General features: G+C 45.1%; 2 protein-coding genes across 2 annotated transcripts; one reads left to right on the forward strand and one right to left on the reverse strand.

The window, feature by feature from the left end:
• Positions 1 to 1,190: 1,190 nt before the first annotated feature.
• NDUFB8 (NADH:ubiquinone oxidoreductase subunit B8) lies at positions 1,191 to 13,204 on the reverse strand. The gene is made up of 6 exons (XM_054503967.2): positions 12,050 to 13,204; positions 7,121 to 7,765; positions 6,730 to 6,856; positions 4,324 to 4,423; positions 3,750 to 3,905; positions 1,191 to 1,380 (listed from the first exon to the last, which is right to left on the reverse strand). Exons 2-6 carry the CDS (start codon positions 7,203 to 7,205, stop codon positions 1,288 to 1,290), a joined length of 561 nt encoding a protein of 186 aa, XP_054359942.1. The 5' UTR covers positions 7,206 to 7,765; positions 12,050 to 13,204; the 3' UTR covers positions 1,191 to 1,287.
• HIF1AN (hypoxia inducible factor 1 subunit alpha inhibitor) lies at positions 12,025 to 27,318 on the forward strand. Its single transcript, XM_054503966.2, has 8 exons — positions 12,025 to 13,464; positions 13,741 to 13,991; positions 17,975 to 18,123; positions 22,277 to 22,422; positions 23,271 to 23,377; positions 23,837 to 23,900; positions 24,458 to 24,568; positions 25,413 to 27,318. Exons 1-8 carry the CDS (start codon positions 13,288 to 13,290, stop codon positions 25,455 to 25,457), a joined length of 1,050 nt encoding a protein of 349 aa, XP_054359941.1. The 5' UTR covers positions 12,025 to 13,287; the 3' UTR covers positions 25,458 to 27,318.
• The last annotated feature ends 104 nt before the right edge of the window (positions 27,319 to 27,422 follow it).

The following is a 27,422-nucleotide window of genomic DNA, read 5'->3' on the forward strand; positions in this document are numbered from 1 at the left end:
TCTAAGGCTGTTATAGGAGTGTGGATGAATCATTAAAAGTAATCAAAGCTATGAACATGTTCAGTAGTAACTCACTGACTGTCCTCCAATTCATAAACACAGGTAATGTCAACTTACTAAGAAGCTATGATTCAGAAGCTGCTTTGGAATAAGGAATATTCTTATAACGGAAATAAGATCAGAGGCAGTCACAGCCTTAGGCAAACAGGACAAAAACACTTATCAGTCCTGTAATATACTTGAAACATGTTAGAGCACAATTTTTTCCAAGTAACCACTATTATTAAAGAGGTTTTTTTTTTTTTTTTTTTGAGACGGTCTGGCTCTGTCGCCCAGGCTGGAGTACAGTGGCACCATCTCACTGCAACCTCGACCTCCTGGGTTCAAGCGAGTCTCCTGCCTCAGCCTCCGGAGTAGCTGGGATTACAAGCATGCACCACCAAGCTTGGCTAATGTTTTGTATTCTTTATAGAGACAGAGTTTTGCTATGTTAATCAGGCTAGTCTTCAACTCCTGGCCTCAAGTGATTCACCCGCCTCGGCCTCCCAAAGTGCTGGGTTACAGGCTGAGCCACCATGCCATGCCAAGGTTTTTTTCGAGACAGGGTCTTGCTGTATTGCCCAGGCTGGAGCAGTGTTGCAAACATGGCTCACTGCACCCTCCTGGGCTCAAATGATCCTCCCAGCTCAGCCTCCTGCACAGCTGGGACCACAGGCGCACACGGCTTTGCCCTGCGAATTTTTTGAAATTTTTTTTTTGCAGAGATGGGGTCTTGTCATGTTGCCCAGGCTAGTCTCAAAGTCCTGAACTTCAAGCAATCCTTCCACCTCAGCCTCCCAAAGTGTTGGGATAATAGGCGTGAGCTACCGGACCCAGACTAGAAAGGTTTTTTATGGGAAATAAATCTTGTTCCAACTTGGAAAGTTAGGAACATTTCTTCCTTGACCCTGTAAATGGGAAAAGGAGCGACCCTTAACACCTCCACACAGCTAAAACCCTTAAGTACCTTCACAACCCAAGTGAAATTAACAAATTAACATTTTGTGCCTAAGCCCCCATCCACCCCACCCTCTTATCCTTTAAATTTCAGAATAAGAAAACAGGGAAGACAGCAGACATCAAGCAGAAAAAAAGGGAAAAGGATGAGGTTCCTCAAGGCAGTGACTATTCCTGGGGAAATGAGGCACAAATAACACAGCACTGAGTTTTATTAGGGATTTCATTAAGGTTAAATTTCTAGGAATGAGGGAGTCCTAGTTAGAGGACGCAAAAGCCCACGAAGCCTCCTCAGATCTCATAGTGGACCACCCGCTCTGGTTCTTTGGAGGGATCACCACCTCGTTCCAGGTACAGATTATTGTAAGGATACTGCTTTGGTCCCTACGGAAAAAAACACAGGTCAGCAAGAACATACATTCAGTCAATTCCTGGCTACACCCCACTCTGAGTTAACAATCACACATGGTAAATGGGTACACAGTAGCCTCTGGTCAGACCCAGCTGGGCTAGGAAGGCAGGAACAGCACTCATCTTCCTCACTCAGCCCAAGGCAGAGAGAAAGCCTAAATTGTAAGAGAAGTGGTGCCCACACTGTGACAGAGAAGGAGAAAGGGGGAGGGAAGGGGGTTAGGGAAAGGAGGGGAAGGGAGGAAGACAGGGAGGGAGGTAAAGAAATAGAGAGAGTGTGTCAGAGTCAGAGGCAACGCTTTCTAAATGAGACAATGCATCCATCCATCCCACTCTCTCTCGGGGTCGAGACAGACTCAATCTCCTTTAAGTCACTCAGCCTCTAATGGTTCCACCACTAAAGTGGCCCAGCAAATGAGGCGTGCAGGAGCAGTGGTGGGGGAAAGCACAGAGGAGACAAGGCTGGGACGTGCTTTAGGGGCTGCTGGCTTTACCAACAAACAGCTGTCAGAGAACACAGCTCAAGGGGAGGAGAAAAGGGTGATGTGCTTACAGAACTGAAAAATGGAAGAGCCACACTGTTTCTTGCTCTCCTGAAGTGAAGTTAGTGCTCACCCTAGCCCTACGTGCATTCTCCAGCATGGAGCCCCTGGGGCTTGGTAGGAAGGCTCGTGTCAGTGCACACAGACATACCAGCTACCTTCAGGACATTGATTGTCTCTGCAGAGGTAGCACTGGGCAGCCAACTGCAAACACAGCAGCCTCCCTGCTTTCAGTTTCTCTCCTTCCAGTACATCCTGGAGACTACTCCTGGATTAATCTTCCTAAGAACTCAGCATTCATTATGTCACTTTTCTGTTCGAAAACCCAAAATGGCTCCCTGCCACCTAGAGGCAGACCAAGTCATCACTGTATCCCCAACCGCTAGCACAGTCTGCATCTGGTACATAGTAGAGGCTCCATAAATATTTGTTCAATTAATGCTTTATCACACCATGAAGTCCAAATCCCTTAGCAATGAAATACAAGCTGCCCAACCTAACTGACCAACTTACCTCACAATATTTTTTAACACAGTGATTTCCAAATCTAGGTGCACATCAGAATTACCTGGGAGCTTGTTTAAAATACCGCTTCTAGAACCCTACTGTGATGCTACTGAATTAGGAGCACCAAGAAGTGGGGCCTGGGAATTTGGATTTTTAGCAAGTCTCCAGGAAACCAATGCAGCTGGTTATTTAGGAACTATTCTATACATCTATTCTACTCTACCTAACTCACCCTCCTTTTCCTTCATTGTTTTTTCTTTTTTTTTTTTTTTCGAGACAGAGTCTTGCTCTGTTGCCCAGGCTTGGGGGCAGTAGTGTGATTTCAGCTCACTGCAACCTCTGCCTCCCGAGTTCAAAGGATTCCTGTGCCCCAGCCTCCCAAGTAGCTGGGATTACAAGCACACACCACCATGCCCGGCTAATTTTTTTGTATACTTTGTAGAGACGGGGTTTCACCATGTTGCCCAGGCTGGTCTTGAACTCCTGAGCGCAAGCAATCTGCCCACCTCAGCCTCCCAATGTGCTGGGATTACAGGCGCAAGCCACCATGCCTGGCCGCCTTCATTGTTTTCTCTTGCCCCAAATGTTTTCTCCAACTTCCCACCACCCAAAGCGTGTGCGTGCGTGCGTGCGTGCGTGCGTGCGTGCGTGCGTGTGTGTGTGCATCTAGGTAGCCCTTCTCCTTGACAGTAACTCATACCACTAAGCACATACATTCACTATACACATATATACACATAAATTATACAGAATTCCCATATATCTGTTCAAATGTTGCTCATGTAACTTATCTAAATTTTCTTAACTAAACTTCCTTAAAGCTAGAGAATTCATTTTCTATGTCCTTTACATTCTCCAAAATGTAAGTCTATGCCTGTAGTAGACACTTAATTGCTTCCAATATACTACAGGAAGTGCCCTTCACATGTCCAACAAAGGATAAGATTTTCGCTCAAGATTCCTTAACTCTACTGTGAAAGATCACTTAATGAAATATTGTTAATAAATATAATCCCCAAATGGCAACTCTGGTGACTAGTCGGTTTCCACACACTCATTGCTCATCTAGTCTTCAAGTGTACCTACTCACCCAGACTGGTCCAAGAAGTAAGGGTGGAGAAGTGCTCTGGTACTTGTGGCAGGCCAATGGGTCAAGGCCCTCCTATCTTTCTATCTCCTAAGACTCCAGGAAGCCAAGCCTGGTATTGATTGGATTCCTACCCCAGAGACTTCACTCCCTCAGGAAATGGGGCTAAGCAAGCGTGCCTAAGGGAGCACTTCTCAGATACTCACCACAGGCTGGTAGACGGGGTACACCTCCCCCACCCAGCACATGAATATCATGAAAGCCAGGAAACCGAAGAGCTGCATACACATGACATTCCAAGAAACAGGTATGGGGGATGTATCCACACGGTTCCTGTTGAACATGTCTAGGTGCCAGTGCATCTGAGGCAGAAAGACAAATAGCTGTCATATACTACTCTTCCTGCAAAATGCAGGCAAGTCCCTAGTGATTAGAGTCTGATACAAGGCTAGACAGAAGCATTCTACTGCCCTGGGGCAATATGCTGAGAACCAGGTCTGAGGCACACTGCCCTACAGGATTAGATGCTGGCCTCTGTCTAGGTTCTGCTGAATAGGGACAGCTCAATCATGGAAGTGCACAACTTTCACAGTAGAGTTTCATGATTCCCAGACGTCCCATTCAGTGTGCCACATGCAATCTCAGATCTCACATCACTGGACCTTGCTTCCTTGAGCAGAAAAGCTTAGTGTTACTTGGTCAAAGAAGTGCCATCTGAGCTAAAGAATCGCCAAGAAGACAAAGGGAGAAGGAAGGTCAAATGAGATGTGGTTCTCTTACTGGTTCACCCCAGTTCAACCTCAGGTCCGGCTGGTCCCAGCTATACCATGGATCCCTCTCATGCTGTGAGCGGTCAGGGAGCTTCGGGTAGTCGCCATACCTGAAAGACAGCAAGAACTTCTGGAAGGGGCTGTGAGCAGCCTCAGACAATTCAGAGTCTCCTCATCTTATAGATGAGAAACCAAGTGACAGAGATAACTGCCTCACCTAAGGACAAAGGAACTAAACCTCAAGGCAAGAGCTCAAGTTCTAGTCACTAAGCACAGAATTAACCATAGAAGTCCAAATTGTGTTTAAAAGTTCATGACAAAGTTTGAAATATTTTAATGTATATAAGCCTTCCCTGGGCCAGGTGTGGTGGCTCATGCCTGTAATCCCAGCACTTTGGGAGGCCGAGGTGGGTAGATCACCTAAGGTCAGGAATTCAAGACCAGACTGGTCAACATGGCGAAACCCCATCTTTACTAAAAATACAAAAATTAGCTGGGTGTGGTGGCAGGTGCCTGTAATCTCAGCTACTCAGGAGGCTGAGGCAGGAGAATCACTTGAACCCAAGAAGTGGAGGTTGCAGTGAGCCCAGATCGCACCATTGCACTCCAGCCTAGGCAACAAGAGTGAAACTGTCTGAAAAAACAAAACAAAACAAAAAACCCCAGCTTCCCCAAACTTCTTTCAATAAAAAGAAAAAAAGTCACACAATTATGTGATATTAGAGATGAAAGGGAATTTAGCAATCAATTACAGTCATGTGCCACATACCATTTCGGTCAATGACGGACCACATACACGAAGGGGGTCCCATAAGTTTATAATAAAGCTGCCCTATACATATGTACCATTTTTTATCTTTTTCTCTTTTTTGAGACGGAGTCTTGCTCTTGTTGCCCAGGCTGGAGTGCAATGGCACAGTCTCAGCTCACTGCAACCTCCGCCTCCCGGGTTCAAGCAATTCTCCTGCCTCAGCCTCCCAAGTAGCTGGGATTACAGGCACCTGCCACCACGCCCAGCTAATTTTTGTATTTTTAGTAGAGACAGGGTTTCGCCATGTTAGCCAGGCTGGTCTTGACCTCCTGACCTCGTGATCCGCCTGCCTTGGCCTCCCAAAGTGCTGGGATTACAGGCGTGAGCCACTGTGCCTGGCCCATTTTTTATCTTTTATAGCATATTTTTATGTACCTTTTCTATGTTTAGATACACAAATACCATTGTGTTACAATTTCCCAAAGTATTAAGTACAGCAACATGCTGTACAGGTTTGTGGCCTCAGAGCAATAGGCCATACCATAAAGCCGAGGTGTGTAGCAGGCTGTACCATCTAGGTTTCTGTAAGTACACTCTCTGATGTTCATACAATGAGGAGATCGCCTAACAACACATTTCTCAGAATGTATCCCTGTTGTTAAGTGACATATGACTGTACTCTGATTCCCTCATTAGATAGAAAATGAAAAATTAAAGTTTAGAGTCTGAATCCAAAGTCATCCAGCTAATTGGAATAAAAACAAAAAGGGAACAGATTAGAAAAGCACTCTTCTCATAATAACTGTGTTCTTGACCACCCAGTTGGCATTCATCTCCACGTCTCAAACACCTCATGGGACCTCTTGCTAAGCTGGGTTTTCCCCAACAAATCCAGGTTCATCTGACACTGGCTTCGAACAAGGCTGCTCTTGTCCACAACAAAGAAAAAACAGGAAATGATGACAACTAGACATATGCTACAGAAAATGTGTGTATAACAAGAAGAATAGAAGTTGCTGAAACCAAGATTGAAAGAGTGACGTTAGGACAGGAAATAAAGGCAATGATAATCACTTCAGATAATTAACCATTGGGATGTTATGTGGGTGTGGATACGGAAGAGTGTGGAAGGGATAGGATAACATCAACTGGAGTAAGTAAGGGGGCTGGCTGTTTAATCTGCTTAATAGCTGCTACGATTTTCACAGCACTAACAGAAAAAAAATTTTTTTTTTAAAGAGACATACACATAAATATAGAGTACTCCGTTTACAAATAAGATTCTCATGACAGGAGTCCAGCTCCAGCCTGGTCACATGCCTGGACGACAGCACCTGAGCACAGCAGATGCTCAACCTAAATGAAACTCGACGCTCTGGATAGAGCCAAGGAAGGCTCCTGCTATTCGGGGGTCCTCGAGGGAGCCATTAAAACCTGGGCTTCCTCATTTGAGGAAACAGCCTGAGCCAAGGAGAAAATTGAAGTCCTCTCAGCTGCAGCTGCTCACCCACCCCCTCCCACCTCCCTCCACAGAGAAAAGCACCCACTCCATTGACTCCGAGGGGTCACGAGAAGGTTCGGGAGAAAAGGTCACAGTCAAGCCACCCAACCCAGCCGGTCTTCTCCCATCACTACTTGGGTGCGAGCAGACCCTCTCTGTCTCACCCCATGCCATCATCCGGGTAAGGTTCGTAGTCTTCCACACGCATATTATACTTCTTGGCGGCGGCAGCCCGTTCTTCTGGGGTCCTAGGATAGGGCCCCGGGAACATGTCCTTGGTCATGTGGGAGGCTAGAACGCAGAAGAGAACAAACAGGTCAGAAGCGAGCCCGCTCTCCAGCCGCTCCGAAGGCTTCAAGTCGCAGGGGCTGCAGAGGTCCGAGCCCGGGACTTCGCAGGATCAGCGCGACCCTCCACCCCATTTTCTGGATATATCAACGCCACCTCCACTCCCTACCCGGAGGCTGCCGCCGCGGCATCCACGATCCTCCCTCCCGATACACCAAATTTCAGGTACTCCCTTCCCACACTGAGGTCTCGCCCGTTCTCGCGGACCTGTCCGTGCGCCCAGCGGCATCACGTTCCAGGATGCCCTTTGCAGCCACTGGACTCCCAGGACCCCGGTCCTGGCCACCGCCATCTTCACCTTCTTCACGTTTCCCTTCTGCACATGCGCAAAGGCCTGTCACGGCGGCTGAGCCGGGCCAAACGTGACGGAGGAAGCCGGGAGTGAAGAAAAGCCGAAGGGTTCAACAGGGGCGGGGTTTAAATACGGAGTTGGGAAGCCAAGGGTTGGATAGAGGCTGGGAGGGATAAGCGGGAAGAAGAGAAAACCAGGCAGGTCTCTGACATTTCAGAATGTTGTGTCCTTTTTCTCCCTGAGCTGACTTAGACCCATCCAGGGATGATGGGAACTCGGAACCTGAGCAACTCAGGTAGACAGCTTAACCACCTCCCCCAGGAGCTGTACTAGTGAAATGAGCCTGTCTTACTCTCTTCTCCGGCTGTTTGTTTTCCTCTCCTTCACGGGCACTTCCTTCCATCCCCAAACATGATCATTCTTCAAATTCACCTGTTGGTCTTGCTTGTTCTGTTCTCCAAATGGGTTGATCTTCACTTAGACGCCAGTGCAACACACAAATCGGCCTTGAATTGGCTCCTTAGTTTCAGTCCGTGTTTCCATCTGCATGTCTCAGTCACCTCAACCCAACAAATGTAAAATTAAACCTATCACCAGAGGCAGCTCTCCAGAGACAGCTTAAAGCCTCGGAGTTGGTAGGACTTGGATAAAACAAATTACAAACCGGCCCATGATGAAAAAACTCTAACTCAACAGAAGAATTGGAGACATTATTATGTTTGCATATGAATGTTTTCACTTGGGATTTGAATAACTTACACATTATAAATATGCACGTATTTCCAGTGACTTTTCAGGTGACTACTGTTTTGGAGCAGAACCTATTACTATAAACATTCTCAAGTATATATCCGAGCAATAAAAATGCATATAAGCTGGGAGCTGTGGCTCACACCTGTAATCCCAACGCTTTGGGAGGCCTAGGTTGGAGAATGGCTTGAGACCAGGAGTTTGAGACCAGCCTGGGTGACATAGTGAGACTTCGTCTCTTTTTTTTTTAAGTTATAAAAAGTAAACAAATATGGATATATACTATTTAATATATAAATTTTGGGAAGGACTACACAGCAACTTGCTGTCTTGTAAATGAGCATCACTAGTTGATGTTCAGAATAATTGGACAGCATCTGCATTCAACCAATAGCAAACCCTGATCCAATTTAGGTCAAGAAACAGTTGATCTAATTTATTTATTTTTATTAAGATATTATTCACATACCATAAATTCACCCTTTTAGGCCGGGTGCAGTGGCTCACGCCTGTAATCCCAACACTTTGGGAGGCCAAGGTGGGAAGATCACTTGAGGTCAGGAGTTCAAGACCAGCCTGGCCAACACAGCAAAAACCCATCTCTACTAAAAATAAAAAATAGCTGGGCATGGTGGTGTACACTTGTAATCCCAGCTACTTGGGAGGCTGAGGCAGGAGAATCACTTGAACACAGGAGACAGAGGTTGCAATGAGCCGAGAGCACGCCACTGCACTCCAGCCTGGGTGACAGGGTGAGACTGTCTCAAAAACAAAAAACAAACAAAAACAAAAACAAAAAACCTTTTAAAGTGTACAATAGTTATTTTTAGTACGTTTACAAAGTTGTGCAATCATCGTCACTATCTAAAACATTTTTATTGCTTCTGAAAAAACCCATACACATTAGCACGTTGCCCCTACTTCTACCCACTGGCAACCACTAATTTACTTTCTGTTTCTATGGATTTGCCTATTCAGACAGTTTGCATAAATGGATCATGCAATATGTGGCCTTTTGTGTCCATTTTCTTTCACTTAGGATAATGTTTTCAAAGTTTGTCTGTGTTGTAGCACATATCAGTACTTCATTCCTTTTTGGGCTGTATAATATTCCATTATATGAATGTACAGTACAACATTTTATTTATACATTTATCAGTTAATGGACATTTGAGTTGTTTCTGCTTGTTTGGCTATTGTGAATAATGCTGCTATGAACATTCTTGTATAAGTTTTTGTCTTGATGTACATTTTCTATTCTTTTGGTTATATGCCTAGGAGTAGAATTGCTGGGTCATAGGATAACTCTATGGTTTAACTTTTGAAGAACTGCCAAATTGTTTTTCAAAGCAGCTGTGACATGTTACATCCCCACTAGTAGTGTGTGAGAGGGTTCCAGTTTCTCCACATCTTTATCAACACTTGTTATTGTCTCTTTTTAGTATCACCATGCAAGTGCCTGTGAATGGTACTTCGTTGCAGTTTTCATTTGCAGTACCCTGATGACTAATAATGCTGAGCATCTTTCCATGTGCTTATTGGCCATGGTATACCTTCTTTGGAGGAATGTCTGTTAAAACCCTTTGTTAATTTTTAAATTGGTTTGTCTTTTTATTGTTGAGTTGTAAGGATTCTTTATGTATTCTAGATACAATTCCCTGATCAGATACACAATTCGTAAATATTTTCTCTGACTCTGTAGGTTTTTTTACTTTCTTACAGTATCATTTGGAACCCTGTGTTTATTATGAAAGGGTGTTGGAGTTTGTCAAAAGCTTTTTCTGTGTCTATTGAGATGATCATGTAGGGTTTTTTCTTTTACTAATATAGTGTATTATGTTGATTATAAATGATTAATCAATAAAATATTGATTACTACATGGTGTGTTATATTGATCATTTTCAGATGTTGAACTGACCTTGCATTCCTGGAATAAATCCCACTTGGTCGTAGTATATAATTCTTTTACATGGTGTTAGACTGAGTTTGCTAGTATTCTGTTAGGATTTTTGCATCTATATTCATAAGAAATATTGGTCTATAGTTTTCTTTCTTTCTTTTTTTTTTTGAGACGGAGTCTCCCTCTGTTGCCCAGGTTGGAGTGCAGTGGTGCGATCTCAGCTTACTGCAAACTCCGCCTCCCAGGTTTACGCCATTCTCCTGCTTCAGCCTCCTGAGTAGCTGGGACTACAGGTACCCGCCACCATGCCCGGCTAATTTTTTTGTATTTTTAGTAGAGACAGGGTTTTACCATTTTAGCCAGGATGGTCTCAATCTCCTGGCCTCGTGATTCACCTGCCTTGGGCTCCCAAAGTGCTGGGATTACAGGCATAAGCCACCGCACCCAGACCAGTGTTAATTTTTTAAAAAATGTTTGGTAGGATTCATCAGTGAATCTATCTGGTCTTGAGCTTTTTTTTCTTTTTCTTTTCTTTTTTTTTTTTTTTTTGAGACAGAATCTTGCTCTGTTGCCCAGGCTGGAGTACAGTGGCATGATCTCAGCTCACTGCAACCTCCGCCTCTGGAGTTCAAGTGATTCTCCTGCCTCAGCCTCCCAAGTAGCTGGGACTACAGGCACGCACCACCATGCCTGGCTAATTTTTGTATTTTTGATAGCGATGAGGGTTTTACCATGTTGGCCAGGCTAGTCTCGAACTCCTGACCTCAGGTGGTCCCCCCCACCTCGGCCTCCCGAAGTTCTGAGATTACAGGCATGAGCCACTGTGCCCAGCCTTTTCTTTTCTTTTGAGACAAGGCCTAGCTCTGTCTCAAAAGGCTGGAGTGCAGTGGTGCAATCTCAGTTGACTGCAACCTCCACATTCCGGGCTCAAGTGATCCTCCCACTTCAGCTTCCCGAATAGCTGGAACTACAGGTGTGCCACCATGCCTGCTAATTTTTGTTTTTTTTTGTTTTTTGGCTGGGGAGATTTGGTAGAGACGGGGTTTCTCCATGTTGCCCAGTCTGGTCACGACCTTCTGGGCTCAAGTGATTTGCTTGCCTCTGCCTCCTAAAGTGTTGGGATTACAGATGTAAGCCACCATGCCCAGTTTCTGGGCTTTTCTTTGTGGGATGTTTTTGATTCCTAATTCAATCTCTTGTTACAGGTCTATTCAGATTTTCTATTTCTTCTTGAATCAGCTATTATAGCTTGTGCCTTTCTAGGAATCTGTCCATTTCATCTAGGTTCTCTAATTTTTTGACATACAATTGTTTACAGTATGTCCTTATATGCTTTTTTGGGGGGGTAAATTCAATAGTAATATCCCTGTTTCATTACTGATTTTAGTTCTTTTACTCTTCTTGATCTTAATTTATTTCTTTATTTTTAGTAAGACAGGGTCTTGCTCTGTCATCCAGGCTGGAGTGCAGTGGCATGATCATGGCTCACTGCAGCCTCCACCTCCCAGGCTCAAACAATCCTCCTACCTCAGCATCCCTAGTAGCTGGGACTACAGGCATGCATCAACGCACCGAGCTAATTTTTAAAATTTTTTGTAGAGATGAGGTCTTGCTATGTTGCCCAGGCTGATCTGGAACACCCAGGCTCAAGTGATCCTCTTGCCTCAGCCTCGAAAAGTCCTGGGATTACAGGCATGTGCCACCATGCCTGGCCTAACTTATTTTTAATTCCCAAGGTTATGAATTAATACATTCTTGTAAAAATTCAAACATTCAGCCTGGGCAACATGGCAAAACCCTGTCTCTACAGAAAAAAAAAAAATTAGTCCGGCATGGTGGCATGCGCCTTTAGTCCCAGCTACTTGGGAGGCTATGGTAGGAGGATTGCTTGAGCTGGAGAGGCAGAGGTTGCAGTGAACCAAGATTGCACCACTGCACTCCAGCCTGGGTGACAGAGTGAGACCCTAGCTCAAAAAAAAAAAAAAAAAAAATTCAAACACTGCAGATAAAATGAAAGCCTTGATTGCCACCTGCAGCCTCAAACACTTCCACAGAGGTAGCCCTATTATCGGTTTGGTGTAGCATGGTTACTATGTAGCATAATTACATAGTTAAGCCAGTGCATTCATTTCTATTAGTGCCTAACAAATTACTATAAATTTAGCAGCCCAAAACACCAATTTATTTTCTCACATATTCCATGAGTCCAGGTACTAGTTGGCTGAGTCCTCAGCTCAGGGTCTTATCAGGCTGAAATCAAGGTGTTGGCTGGGTTAGCGATCTCATCTGAGGCTCCGTGTGTGTCCTTTCCCAAGTTCGGTAGTTGTTGCCAGAATTCAGTTACATGCATTTGTAGGATTAAGGTGCCCACTTTCTTGTTGGCTGTCACCCAGGAGCCTTTCTCAGCTCCTACAGTCCACCTGCCATTTCCTGCCATATGGCAGTTTGCTCCTTCAAGGTGAACAGGACAGCTGTGCTGTGGCTTCAAATCTCTTAGATTCTGTCTCTGACCTCTAGCCCTGATTTAAAGGGCTAGAGTGATAAGATGAAGCCCACCAGGATAAATCACCTCCTTTTTGACTGCCTTAAAGTTAATTGATTAGGGACTTTAATTACATCCTTGTCATATAAGCTAACCTAATTCCAGGAGTGATGCTCTATCATATTCACAGTCGTGTTTTCTTTTAAGGGGAGAAATGTATACAGGATGTGTACACCGTAGGGTACAAATCTTGGGATACATCTTAGAATTGGGCCTCTCACAGCCAGCCATAAGAACTGTCCAAGTAAGCAATAGAAGTAATTAATATGGCCTTTTATAATCAGTATAGATTGTTTGAAAATATGAGATGTCCACGGTTGGCCACTAATAACATTCATTTCACGGCAAACATATATTCAAGTAGGAGAGATGGTGATATAGGCAGAAAAATCAAATGATGCTAAACAAAAGAAAACTGTCCTTGATTTTGAAAGAATTCAACTTGCTGTATATCTTTTGCCTAAGCCTTCAGTCAGCCTTTGCTCTACATCTACCAATGTGATCACTGCTTTTCCTTCTGTCTTCTTTAGGTGGGTCAAGAGTTTGCTTTTCTCCCCATTCATGAGTGTAAAGTTTAATACTTGCTTCCTTCTTTGACTCTTGTGTAGACTTGGGCACATGGGGCAACATTTTTTTGTGTTTTGCTCTACCAGGTCATCCCTATTCCGTGGGACTAGTGTCTAGTCAACAGTGGAGCCTAGGATGTAGAGCTGCATGTTACCATTAGGAGGCGCACCCTCAGGCCTCGGCTCCGCTTTCTTTATGTCTCTGGACCGCTCTCTCTCGCAGCTCATCTCTATGGTTTCCGTTGTGTGTGGGGGAGTTCTTTTTTTTGGTCCGGAATAGGCGGAGCTTCCGGTTCCGGTGGGGGCCGTCCCTGGCGGCGGAGATGGCGGCGACGGCGGCGGAGGCTGTGGCCTCTGGCTCTGGAGAGCCCCGGGAGGAGGCTGGAGCCCTCGGCCCCGCCTGGGATGAATCCCAGTTGCGCAGTTATAGCTTTCCGACTAGGCCTATTCCGCGTCTGAGTCAGAGCGACCCCCGGGCGGAGGAGCTTATGGAGAATGAGGTGGGGGGCGGGGCCGCGTCTGAAGGGAGAGGAGGAAGGTACCCGGTTGAGAGGTCAGAGGTGAATGGTGAAAGAGATGGGAGACTGGCAGGGCTCTAGACTGGGGCCTATGGGAAGATGGAGAGAAAGGCGAGGAGATACGGAACTTGAGGGGTTCGTGCTGATTAACGGGAGAAATTATTCTGAAGTCGAGAAGTAGTTGGGATCATGGAGGCCAACCCACCGGCTCCTTGGCATTACTTCATTTGGTGTTTTTCACCTGTTGTTTTCATTTAGGAGCCTGTGGTGCTGACCGACACAAATCTTGTGTATCCTGCCCTGAAATGGGACCTTGAATACCTGCAAGAGAATATTGGCAATGGAGACTTCTCTGTGTACAGTGCCAGCACCCACAAGTTCTTGTACTATGATGAGAAGAAGATGGCCAATTTCCAGAACTTTAAGCCGAGGTCCAACAGGGAAGAAATGAAATTTCATGAGTTTGTTGAGAAACTGCAGGATATACAGCAGCGAGGAGGGGAAGAGAGGTAAATTCCCAAATCTTAATTTTCTGTTGGATTTAGGGCACTCATTTTTCTTTCCTATACTTGTTTGAAGGTGTGGCAGAATTGGGTCAATTAGAGATTGGCCTCTCCCATCTCTAGATTCCTGTTGAAGGAGTAGTCTGGTCTTCCAGCCTTTAAGGGGTTTGAGTTCTTAGTGGTTCTTGGTGCTACAGCAAGCTAGTTCTGTAGCTTGAGGGATGAGGGAATGATTAAACTTGAGCTATGAATCTCTGGGTTCCCATCTTCTTCCTCATAAAGAGTTAGTTGCCTAGACGGGTCAGGCAGGTGAATGGAAGGAATAATATCGTCTATGTGAAATCAGTGATGAAGCTGAAGGCATAAGCCCTGTTCAAAGTGAGAAGCCAAGGCCGGGTGGGGTGGCTCATGCCTGTAATCCCAGCACTTTGGGAGGCCGAGGCGGGAGGATTGCTTGAGCCCAGGAGTTCAAGACCAGCCTGGGAAACGTGGTGAGAGCTAGTCTCTACAAAATTAAAAACTAAAACAAAAAACCATGGTGAGAAGTCATTACTTGACTCTGCTTGCTTCAGTTTTGGAGTGCAGTTCTAGGGTTGCGAGATATTCCGATTTTCAAGAGAAGTTCAAAATCAGGATTTTTATTTAAAATCTTTTGACTTTAAATGTGAGCAACTAAATCAGATTTAAAGAAAATAAGTTGCAGGGGGCCAAACAAAAATGTTTGTCACTGGATTTAGCTCTGAAAATGCCTGTTTGTAGCTATTGTCCTTAAGTATTGTGATGACTGAGGATAGTTCAACATGAAAAGTTGTATAGTTTGTTGTGATTCTGCAATAAAGAAGGTCAGGATTCTCTAGCTTAGGGAAGATCAGATTAAATTTGTTTTTCCTATCACAACAGCAACACAGGACACACAAGAGAGTGATTCTTCCTCTCTGCTTTTATTCCTGCTTATGAGGACAGCCTCTTATGTAGGTCCCAGACAGTATTCAGTCCCACACTGTAACACTGCCTCTGGGGAATTGCTTTCACTCACTACTTCACGGTGAATGACCCTCTCACATTTGGTGTCCAACCCTGGGTTTCTCTCTAGTCTCTTGCTTCACTCACTCCTGTTCCTGACTCCTTATCAGTAGTCTGGCTAAGTGAATGGATTTGAAATATCTTTTTTTCTTCTTCTTAACACTTAGCAGTTGTCATAATGATGGGATTTTTGACCAGAAGAGTTTCCAAGATATGAACTGTGGTCGATCTGTCCATGATGTCTTAATATATTGGTTCAGTTATCTCATGCATTAATTTTCTAAAATTTAACACTGTGTGTGTGCGCACACTTCCATATACACACACCCAGCATTGAGAGAAAGATTGATTTAAATGATGCTGTTGGAGTGTGTAATTCCATTGAATGAACATATACCCAAGAATAAGCATAAGATATGTGAATCTTGTGGTTCTTCAGTTGCTTGAAGTTTCTTGTGTCCCATAGTGAGAGCATTTTGCGTAAGAATGAGTGTAATCTGTACTTTATGGGTGATTAAAGAGTTTTCAAGGAAAATCTTCAATTGTTTGGAAGTTTTGCCCTATCAGCTGACTTTAGCACCAACCAGCTTCACCAGTCAACTTCACTTCAACCTGATTGGACAGGTTGTTGTGACTATGGGGTGAAATGTATTAGGATCCTCTGAGCTATTTTGAGCATTTACCATTCTGGTGTAATCATAATATTGTTTGGATTCATATTTGGGGAGTATCACTGACTCTTTCAAAGTTACTTGCATATTTTTTGGGTGAATATATAATTATTATCTTTGGGGAGAGTTGCATTGAGTCTTGAGGATTTCATGTTCCTACAAAGGTAGTGTTTCCAACTCATCAAGATTTCCTATTAAGGCTAGGCGTGGTAGCTCACACCTGTAATCTCAGCACTTTGGGAGGCAGATCACCTGAGGTCAGGAGTTCGAGACCAGCGTGGCTAACATGGTGAAACCCCGTCTGTACTAAAAATACAAAAATTAGCTGGGCATGGTGGCACGTGCCTGTAGTCTCAGCTACTTGGGAGACTGAGGCAGGAGACTTGCTTGAACTCAGGAGGCAGAGGTTGCAGTGAGCTGAGATTGCACTACTGCACTCCAGCCTGGGTGACAGTGAGACTCCGTCTCAAAAAAAAAAAAAAAGATTTCTGATTAACATTGCCTTAAACATTGTGATTCTGGGCAGTGAGATGAGATGCCTTTGAACCTTTCTTTTTTTTTTTTTTTTTTTGAGACAGGGTCTTGCTCTGTCACCCAGGCTGGAGTGCAGTGGCATGATCTCAGCTTACTGCAACGTTCGCCTCCCAGGCTCAAGCGATCCTCCCACGTCAGCCTGTCAAGTAGCAGGGACCACAGGCATGTGCTGCCACCACCATGCCCAGCTAATTTTGTGTATTTTTCATAAACAATTTATTTATTTAAATACATAAGGTTTTGCCATGTTGCCCAGGCTGGTCTCGAACTCCTGAGCTTAGGCAGTCCACCTCCCTTGGCCTCTCTAAGTGCTGGGATTACAGGCGTGAGACACCGCGCCTGGCCTCTTTGAGCCTTTTGAAATAATGATCTCAGGACCAGGACAGAGATGCTTCTGTCTCTTTTTTAGGTTTGCACACTTATTAAATGTCTCTTGTGGGCTTGTTCAAGTGTGTCTGGGTTTTCATATCTCTTAAGTAACTTATGACCTTCCTCAGGTATGTTAGGAGCCTGAGGCCTTTACCTAATGAGCTGTCTTCCTCACTTTAGCTGTAGAAGGCTGCAACAGGATAGGTGGCTGAATCAGTTAAGATAAACTAGGCTTCAAGCCAGTGCTCGGGCTAGAAACAACAGAGGCTTATTTCTCACTTACTACATGTTGATCATGGGTAATGTCATATTGTTCTTTGTATCATCTTACTCGCTCTGGCACCCAGATTGCCCCAGCAGCTACTATCTGGAACTTTGGAGTTGCTGTGGCAGAGGGAAAGAGATGTGGTAGTGGTGACTTGTTCTTAAATTACAGTTGGAAACAACACAAGTCACTTCTGTGGACATTTCCTTGGCCAGAGCAGGTTAAATAAGCAAGCATGGCTTCAAGGGGATGTGAAAGAAAACTCCCACACTGAGGGAACCAGCTCTTGGTGAACAGTAATACAATTTACCACAGTGGTCATCAAGGGCCAAAGGAGATGTCTCAGGCTCTGCGAATCTCTGGAGTAAGACTGATTCATCATTCTAGGGTCTATGGATAGGCTTCTAGGAGTCTGAAATTGTATGAAAGTTCTGGGTGTATGTGCATTTTTATGGGGAACCTCCGTGGATTCTTTAATTTTTATTTATTTATGTATTTATATTTTTTGAGATGGTGTCTTGCTCTTGTCACCCAGGCTGGAGTGCAGTGGCACGATCTCAGCTCACTGCAACCTCTGCCTCCCAGGTTCAAGTGATTCTCCTGCCTCAGCCTCCTGAGTAGCTGGGACTTCTTCTCCAGGTTCTTTTTTTTTTTTTTTTTTTTTTAAATTTATTTTTCATCTCACCCTCCTGCTTTTTGGATTCTTAAAGGAGTCATTCTGTGACCCAAAAAAGGTTAAGCATCACTTCTTTAAAGAAAAAGTTTGGGGGCCAGATGCAGTGTCTCACACCTGTAATCCCAGCACTTTGGGAGGCAGAAGCAGGAGGATTGCTTGATCCCAAGAGTTTAAGACCAACCTGGACAACATATTGAGACCTTGTTTCTTTAAACAAAACAACAACAACAAAAACAGTAAATTAAAAAGTTTGGTGTTGAACATAACTCAATGAAGGATAAGTAAGAATTCAGTTGTATGAGAATCCATGTTGGCTAAAAGTTGCCTGACTACATCTGTTCTCTGTGGGAGATGCTGGTATGGATTTGGGCTTGGATTTTCAGATGTGGAGAGGCCATGCCAGGGGCTGTGTGTGCGTGCACTAATAGGATTTTCTTCTTGGGGAACATAGGTTGTATCTGCAGCAAACGCTCAATGACACTGTGGGCAGGAAGATTGTCATGGATTTCTTGGGTTTTAACTGGAACTGGATTAATAAGCAACAGGGAAAGCGTGGCTGGGGGCAGCTTACCTCTAACCTGCTGCTCATTGGCATGGAAGGTAAGAAATCTTTCAAAAGCAGCATGGCTTGGAGTCATATGAACCTGATTTCTAATCCTGTCTCCACCGCTTATTAGCTCCATGACTTTGAACAAGCCACTTCACTTTCTTAAGCCTCAGCCTACTCAGCTCTAAAAGAAACATAATAGGGGCTGGACGCCGTGGCTCACGCGTGTAATCCTAGCAGTTTGGGAGGCCAAAGTGGTTGGATGATGAGGTCAGGAGATGGAGACCATCCCGGCCAACATCATGAAACCCCGTCTCTACTAAAATACAAAGAAAAAAATTAGCTGGGCATGGTGGTGCGTGCCTGTAGTCCCAGCTACTCGGGAGGCTGAGAGAGGGGAATTGCTTGAACCCAGGCGGTGGAGGTTGCAGTGAGCCAAGATCACGCCACTGCATTCCAGCCTGGCGACAGAGCAAGACTCTGTCTCAAAAAAAAGAAAAATAAACATAATAGGACCAGACATGGTAGCTCATACCTGTAATTCCAGCACTTTGGGAGGCCGAGGCAGGAGGATTGCTTGAGGCCAGAAGTTTGAGGCTGCAGTGAACTATGATTGCCCACTGCACTGCAGCCTGGGCAACAGAGTGAGATCCTGTCGCTTAAAAAAAGAAAAATGGAAAGAAATGAAACATGGTAATGTCTTGTAAATAGTTGTGAAGATTAAATGAAATAATGTATGTCGAGTCTTTTTTTTTTTTTTTTTTTTGAGACGGAGTCTCACTCTGTTGCCCAGGCTGGAGTGCAGTTGTGTGGTCTCGGCTCACTGCAACCTCCGCCTCCTGTGTTCAAGTGATTCTCCTGCTTCAGCTCCCGAGTAGCTGGCACTACAGGCGTGTGCCACCACACCCGGCTTATGTCGAGTCTTTAAGCTAGTTTCGTGTATTCTAAAAAGTTCCCTTTTCCCTTCCTCAGCTGTTATGTGAGTGTGTATACTGAGATATTAGGGACCTCTCTGAAATACAGACATGTGATGCTTAATGTCAGGGATACGTTCTGAGAAATGTGTTGTTAGGTGACTTCATCATCGTGCAAACACCGTAGAGTATAGTTACACAAACCTAGATTGTGTAGCCTGCTATATGCCTAGGCTATATGGTGTAGCCTCTGACCAAACCATGTACTACACGGTGTTAGCGTATTACTGTGCTGAATATTATAGTCAATTCTAACACAATGGTAAGTATTTGTGTATCTAAACATACCTAAATATAGAAAAGGTATAGTAAAAGTACGGTATCAAATACTGCAGGAAAAAGGTGACAAAAGAAAAAAATATATAAAGGATAAAAAATGGTAGTTTGGGAATTTTTTTATTGCCAAAAAAAAAAAAAAAAAGATAAAAAACAGTATACCTGTATAGGGCTGCTCCATTATAATCTTACGGGAGCATTATCGTAGATGCAGTCTGTTGTTGACTAAAATGTCATCATGTGGCACATAACTGTACCACTTTTCTCTACTAGATCTGTCTGTATTCAGACAATTTTTATCCCTGTAAAAGAGGGGAAACTTATTTTTTTAGTATAAATTCAACTTTATTATTTTTATTTTTATTTTTATTTTTTTGAGATGGAGTCTTGCTGTGTCGCCCAGGCTGGAGTGCAGTGGCGCGATCTCGGCTCACTACAAGCTCCGCCTCCCAGGTTCACGCCATTCTCCCACCTCAGCCTCCCAAGTAGCTGGGACTACAGGCACCCGCCACCACACCTGGCTAATTTTTTTTGTACTTTTAGTAGAGATGGGGTTTCACCGTGTTAGCCAGGATGGTCTTGATCTCCTGACCTCGTGATCCACCTGCCTCGGCCTCCCAAAGTGCTGGGATTACAGGCATGAGCCACCATGCCTGGCAAATTCAACTTTATGTTTTAAATAGGTAATACATTCATGGAGTTCGAATTCAAAAGGTGTAAATAGGTATGTAGTGATAACCACCCCTTTCTCTTAGCCTCCCAGTTTCCTCCCTGGAGGCACTGCATATTATTAGTTGCTTGTGTTTTCTGCTAGAGAAATTTATGCATACACTAATAAATACGTGAATGTGTTTTGTTTTTTTCTTTTTTTTTCTTTTGAATGAAAGGAGAGGCCCTTAAACTCCACTCAGGAGAATGAGAGCTTTTTATGAGGCAGGGTCATTGTCTCATTCTTATTTTTATTTCTCGCAGTAGCTCAATGCCAGGCCCATGGTAGGTACTTAGTAAATGGTGAATAACCTGGGTTGAACAAGGAAGCAGAGAAGTTATTTATTGTCATTCACCACTTAGCTCCTTGGTTTCTTCTCGTTTGATTGTCCATTCTTCAGATTTGGATCCTTTGCTGCTGGTACTAATAAAGATTTCCAGCCATGTAGCTTGTGAATTGATACCACCTGCCTCTTTTTTTGTTTTTGTTTTTGTTTTTTATTGAGACAGTGTCTCGCTCTGTCACCCATGCTGGAGTGCAGTGGCATGATCAGGGCTCACTGCAGCCTTGACCTCCCAGTCTCAAACGATCCTCCCACCTCAGCCTTCCAAGTAGCTAGGACTACAGGCGTAAGCCACCATGCTTGGCTAATTTTTAAAGTATTTTTCTGTAGAGATGGGGGTCTCCCTATGTTGCCCAGACTGGTCTCGAACTCCTCGCCCCCTCTCACCTTGGCACCCTAAGTGATCCTCTCACCTTGGCCCCCTAAAGTGTTGGGATTACAGACGTGAGCCACTGTGGCTGGTCTTACCTGCCCCTTTGAAACCAACTCTTGGTTGACCTGCCAAGAAAGAGCCAGTTCTGGTTTACTTGACTCTTTTTTTTGAGACAGAGTCTCGCTCTGTCGCCCAGGGTGGAGTGCAATGGCGTGATCTCAGCTCACTGCAAGCTCTGCCTTCCGGTTCACACCATTCTTCTGCCTTAGCCTCCCAAGTAGCTGGGACTATAGGCGCCTGCCACCACGCCCAGCTAATTTTTTTATAGTTATAGTAGAGACGGGGTTTCACCGTGTTAGCCAGGATGGTCTCGATCTCCTGACCTCATGATCCGCCTGCCTCGGCCTCCCAAAGTGCTGGCATTACAGGCATGAGCCACTGCACCCGGCAGTTTACTTGACTCTTAATGTCTTTCTGTTGCCTGCGTTTCCTGTGGTAGGGTGCATGGAAGTGGATCCCTCAGGTAGAGATGAGAGAGCAAGTCTCCTTTGAGGATGCACGTGGACTCTCATCACTTAAGAAAGCATCTGTCTTGGCATACCCAGACAGAGCTGGGGAAGATTTTCTAAATTCCACGCCCTGCAAAAGTGTGTGTTCAACTCATGGACTGTGCAAAGGCCAAACAACAGACGTGGTCCTAGTTATAAAGGAGTAGATGGAACATACACTAGGGCACAACTAATTCAAGGTGGCATTTAAAATAATGTGCTATATTTAAGTTATACAACACTCTCTTCAGTCATCTGATATTCTTTCCTCCAACAAAAATCACTTGCACCAGTGAGCCCCAATGTTGCTTTAAGAAGTGTTGTCTTGGCTAGATGTGGTGGCTCACACCTGTAATCCTAACACTTTGGGAGGCTGAGGCGGACAGGTCACTTGAGCCCAGAAGTTGGAGACCAGCCTGGGCAACGTGGTGAAACCCCATCTCTTAAAAAAACAAGTATTGCATCCGTTAGGTGTATTGAAGTGGGAGGAAAGGTTGAGAATCTTTGAGTTCCACAGAGCTTACCAAAGTAAATACAGAGCTACATAATCATATAACTTAGAATGACTGGTTGACTCCTCATGTATATGTTGTTGATACCAGTCATTTCTGTCTTGCTTCCCTTGAATTCCTGCCGTAGTCAAGAAGAGTACACGGTATACATGGTTGATTACCCTACCTGATTTTTGAGGATCATTTTGATGTGCTCTTGCTTCCAGTAAGGGCAGCAGCCTTCATTTAGGGAAGTTGACTTAGGTGATAGTGGACCCTTAACCAGTGATGTTTGCTAGAGTTATTACCATACAAGCTTAACACCTAATTTTCTGAGCGTTGTAATTGGAATTTCCCTGATTCTGCCTAAATTTTGACTTGGAACTCTTAGCTGGGAGGGCAGGCTGGGTTTCTCTTTAGCACTGGGTCCTGTATACCAGCTTGTGCAATAGAACCACTGCTCTGCATAAGAAAATGCCTTTCTTCTTACAGGAAATGTGACACCTGCTCACTATGATGAGCAGCAGAACTTTTTTGCTCAGATAAAAGGTTACAAACGATGCATCTTATTCCCTCCGGATCAGTTCGAGTGCCTCTACCCATACCCTGTTCATCATCCATGTGACAGACAGAGCCAGGTGAGCTTGTGTGGTCTGAGAAGGGTATAGAACTCTAGATTTTAGTAATGCCTAGGCTGGAATGTCTTTCACCTTCCCCGTAGTGATATGCCAGGCTCGGATTACAGGCTGTTCTTGCCTTAACACACCAAGAGGATAATTTCATTGTAGCTCCATATTCCAGGCTCCCTGGAGTGGCCACCAGATGTTTGTAAGTATAACTAGCCCCACAGAGCTAATTCTCAGGACAGACCCTGTCATTGATGCTGATGGACTCTGGTTACTCTGTTTGATTGGCTTATAAGTTTATGGAACAAAATGTGTATGTCTCCATTGGATTTAATTATTGTTTGCTTTTGTCATGGATGCTATTTCTTTTTGATAAGGAGAAGGGTGAATAAAACTGAGCTTTGTTGTTTAATGTATTTCCTGGATCTAAGTGAGGTATGTGGTTAATTGTGGCCAGCCAAAGATATCCTTTCCTTTCTTCAGAAAGCTGTATAGCTACTTCATGTGGGAGTCTTTGCTGGTTAGAATATGTTTTTGGGAGAAAGTTTCTGAAGGTTTGGGTGGAGGATAATTCCTAATTCCTCATATCCTCAGCTGTGGAGTAGGTCGTCTGACCTCAGGAGCACTGAAGTCTAGGATTCTTTATCACTTAACATTCAAATGTGGACTGTCTTATATTGTTCTCTCTCAGAGTTTAATGTGCATTATATCTTCTGCTGGATATAAATTCTAAAGACTTTTTTTAAGGCATTGTTTTTTTGTTTTTGTTTGTTTTTACTGCCAAACTGGCACATAGTAGTTTTACTGGTGAAGATTTGGTGATTGACTGATATTTTTTTTCTTTCTCTTGAACCTCTTAGGTGGACTTTGACAATCCCGACTACGAGAGGTTCCCTAATTTCCAAAATGTGGTTGGTTACGAAACAGTGGTTGGCCCTGGTGATGTTCTTTACATCCCAATGTACTGGTGAGAAGGGGGCTAGGGCTGGGGGCTTCTTGGGAGCTTTCTTTTCCATTCCCTGGAAAGGCTTGTCTGTGTCGCTTCTGAGTTATGGCATGATTGGTTTTATGTGGTCTATAGGAAGGTTGGCATATCCAGACGTGAGCGTACTGAACCTGTGGGGGATAGTGGGGGGAATGATAGCCCTGTCTCTAGGAGAGGATGACAGTTCTTCAAGTCCAAAGAGATTTCGGAGGCTTGAGCCTAGAAAAACTATTCTTGGCTCTTTGGTATTTAGAGACTGAACACCAGTACCTCTAACCCCCCAGTGTGTGTTTTTTTCACAGAATGAGTGTAAAGATACTGTCTTCACTATTTTCCATAACTGGACTCTACCTAGTTTTGCAGCCCACCCCTGCCGCACCTCCCCCCCCGCCCCCGCCAAAAGTATCAGTAGTAAACAGGAGCCTGTTTGTTTTCTTGCAGGTGGCATCACATAGAGTCATTACTAAATGGGGGGATTACCATCACTGTGAACTTCTGGTATAAGGTGAATATGGTTGGCTTTTTTTGTTTTTTCCAGATGGAACTGGCTCTTGGGTGAGGTAGGTATAATAAATGATTTTGAATGGGATGGTTGACTATCCTGGGAAGTGATTGTCAGGTGTCTGGGGAGATGAAAGGGACAGGATTGAATTGGGTTTCTTTTTTTTAAATATATTTTTTGAGACAGAGTCTTGCTCTGTTGCCCAGGTTGGAGTGCAGTGGCGTGATCTCGGCTCACTGCAACTTCTGCCTCCCGGGTTCAAGTGATTCTCCTGCCTCAGCCTCCCGAGTAGTTGGGATTATAGGCACACACCACCATGCCTGGCTAATTTTTGTATTTTTAGTAGAGATGGGGTTTCACCATGTTGGCCAGGCTGGTCTCAAACTCCTGACCTCAAGTGATCCACCCACCTCGGCCTCCCAAAGTGCTGGGATTACAGGCCTGAGCCACCACGCCGGCAAGAATTGGGTTTCTTAGAAGGGAGGATGGTACTAAGAACAGTAGAGTGACACTGACGCCTGCTGCTAAAGGCATTTCCTGAGCTACTGCTTCCTTTGTAGGGGGCTCCCACCCCTAAGAGAATTGAATATCCTCTCAAAGCTCATCAGAAAGTGGCCATAATGAGAAACATTGAGAAGATGCTTGGAGAGGCCTTGGGGAACCCACAAGAGGTATGTGACTGCCCCAAGGTGGCTCAGTGGGTGGGTTGATCAAGGAAAGTCAGGATTGGAGCGACATTCTTTACAGCTTCTGTGTTTCAGTATCTGGTGTCCTCTCTCTCCATAGAGGTTATGGGTATGTTCAGAAAAATTCTTGTTTTCTGGTGATAGCTGGGCTTGACTGGCAGATCAATTATAATTAGTTCCATGCTAGTAGTAATGTTCCCCATGCGGCTTGTGTGCCATCTGGGGACCCCCTGAGGGGATTCTTCTGGAACAGGAAGCGAGCACTAACACATCTCCTTGCACTTTCCCAGCTGTGCCAGGGCTGCTGTAGGTAATGTTGAGAGACCTGCTTCCCACGCAGGTGTGCCAGTGGCCCATTGGGTAAATGGCGGAGGTTTGTATTTGTAGGGTTCTTGCTTGCCTCTTGCAGGTAACCTCAGCATCCACAGACACCTGTGGTGTTGGGAGATAGCATCAGCCCCAGTTGCAGGTGATCATTTTTGGAGGATATGGAGGCAGTTAACATTCTGGAGAAACATGCAGACACTCTTGGGTGTTCGGGGATTATTAGCTTCTCTGACCATGTCTGTCCGTTTGGGGCAGATTACGGTGAGAGACAGGATGTTGTGCGAGAGAAGAATAATAGTACAAGATGGACCCCTGAGGAAAAGGCTATGTCCCAGAATACTGGGTTGACCTTCAGAAAGATAGGTGATTAGAGTATTCACAAGATTATATGAAAACATTGTCTCTGTCCTTGGCTAGACATCTGATGTCTCCAGATACACCCTGTCCAATTCCAGGGCCAGGGAACAGCCAGTTCTGATTGGCTCCTCATGTTTCTTTACAGGTGGGGCCCTTGTTGAACACAATGATCAAGGGCCGATACAACTAGCCTGCCAGGGGTCAAGGCCTCCTGCCAGGTGACTGCTATCCCGTCCACACCGCTTCATTGATGAGGACAGGAGACTCCAAGCGCTAGTATTGCACGCTGCACTTAATGGACTGGACTCTTGCCATGGCCCAGGAGGCAGGTGTTCGGGGCGAGACAGGGCAGTTGGCACTCCACTCCTATTTGGAGGGACTTCATACCCTTGCCTCTTGTACCCCAGCACCTTCTCTCTCTGCCCCCCGCCTAAAGTCCTGCATTCAGTGTGTGGAGTCCCAGCTTTTGGTTGTCATCATGTCTGTGTGTATGTTAGTCTGTCAACTTTGGAATGTGTGCGTGTGTGTGCATGCACACGCATGTATGTATCTGTTCCCTGTTCCTTCTGGGTCAGGCTGTCATTTCCGGCTCTCAGCCCTATCTCCTGCAACCTCAGTGCCTCAGCCTGAGAGAGAGATGAGATGCTCTTGGACTCCCCACTGCATCTGGGCTGCAGGGCCAGAGCTAGTCTGACCATTAGGTCAGTCTGCCTCCTGACAGTTTTTGCGTAGTCAAGCTCTAGGTGGTATGGGAATGGCTACTGGGACTCTAATGGGGTGAAAGAGAGGGGAGGCTTGCCTTTGAGAGCCTAGATAGCCTTCCTGTGAGAGAGGATTAGATAGGGTTCTAACTGGGCCTACAAGCTCAAGCCATACATAAAAGGACCTTGGGACATAAGAACCAATGATTGTGCATAAGTTCCAAATTACAGACACATACAGTTTCTCTCTTTCAGCACCAGCTCTTGCCCCTATGCTGGGTACCAAGGGAGTTCTCCTAGCTGTGGCTTCTCTAGGTTCTAGGGGTGCAAGCCTCTGTGTGTTTGTGTGTGTGTGTCTGTGTGTGTGTATCCACACTTAGGGGTACAAGCCTCTGTGTGTGTGTTTGTGTGTGTGTGTGTGTGTGTATCCACACTGGCCAGCCTCCCTACTTACCAAGGTTCTTCACTGCTTACCTTTTCCAGTGGGACAGTACAGTGTGAGCCCCCGGGAAGTACTGCCTGACCTATCCTAAGCTTTTACACTTGGATTTTAGCCATCATATGTTGGCCAGGTCTCACTGCAGCCTGCCCGAGCCTAACTGGCTACAGCCTCCAGGCCCTATGATGCTCCCTACCCAGGCCATATCCTTTACTCCTGCTGAGCTTCCTGGCTGAATAGATAAAATGGGGTCAAGCCCAGGCAGCTCATTCACTACCTGTGATCCACCTCAGGGCACGGGCAAACACATAGGCTTGCCTCTTAAAGCCAGCTCCTCTGCCAGACCCTGTTGTAATGTGCCACAACACCCTCAATAGTCAGGGCAACTGGTAGAGCATGGAAGTCGAATTTCCTTTTCTGTTAGGAGCTACCCGTGGGAACCCCTCTCAGGGCTGCAGCTTACAGGTGGGCAGCTGTGATTGCACAACTTGAAGGGCCATCATTCACATCTATTCAGTGGGAGTGGGGCCCCTGGGATTGGGCAGTGTGGTGGCCCTGTGTCTCCACACCTCTGCTCCTGTCTTCATCGCCACCTCTCTGGAAGGGAAGAGGAGCTGGAAGGTCTCTGGTTTTCTTTTCTTTTCTTTTTCTTTTTTTCTTTTTTTTTCTTTTTTTTTGCCAAAGGTTTACTTCCAGCATCTGAGCTCTGGCTCTCACCCCCAAAGCTCAGTTTATAGTGCACTGATGAACTGAGAGGATGCGTGTGGATGCGTGTGCATGCCTGAGTGTGTTTTTTGGGGAGGGGTGTTTATTTTTAGTACCCCATTCTGGGGTTCTCTGATGCAGTGTGGATATGAAGACATGGTACCTTATCAAGTGTAGCTCTTTCAAATATAGTCAATGCTGGGAAATGTGATTGCAGTCATCTCTATCCCTCCACTTCTTTTGGGAAAGAGGAGCACAGGAGCGGAGGAAAAACTTGGCCACAGCCACACTTGGAAAGATAGTGGATTAT

Source organism: Pongo pygmaeus, chromosome 8, assembly GCF_028885625.2.
Source record: "Pongo pygmaeus isolate AG05252 chromosome 8, NHGRI_mPonPyg2-v2.0_pri, whole genome shotgun sequence".
NCBI lineage: Eukaryota > Metazoa > Chordata > Mammalia > Primates > Hominidae > Pongo > Pongo pygmaeus.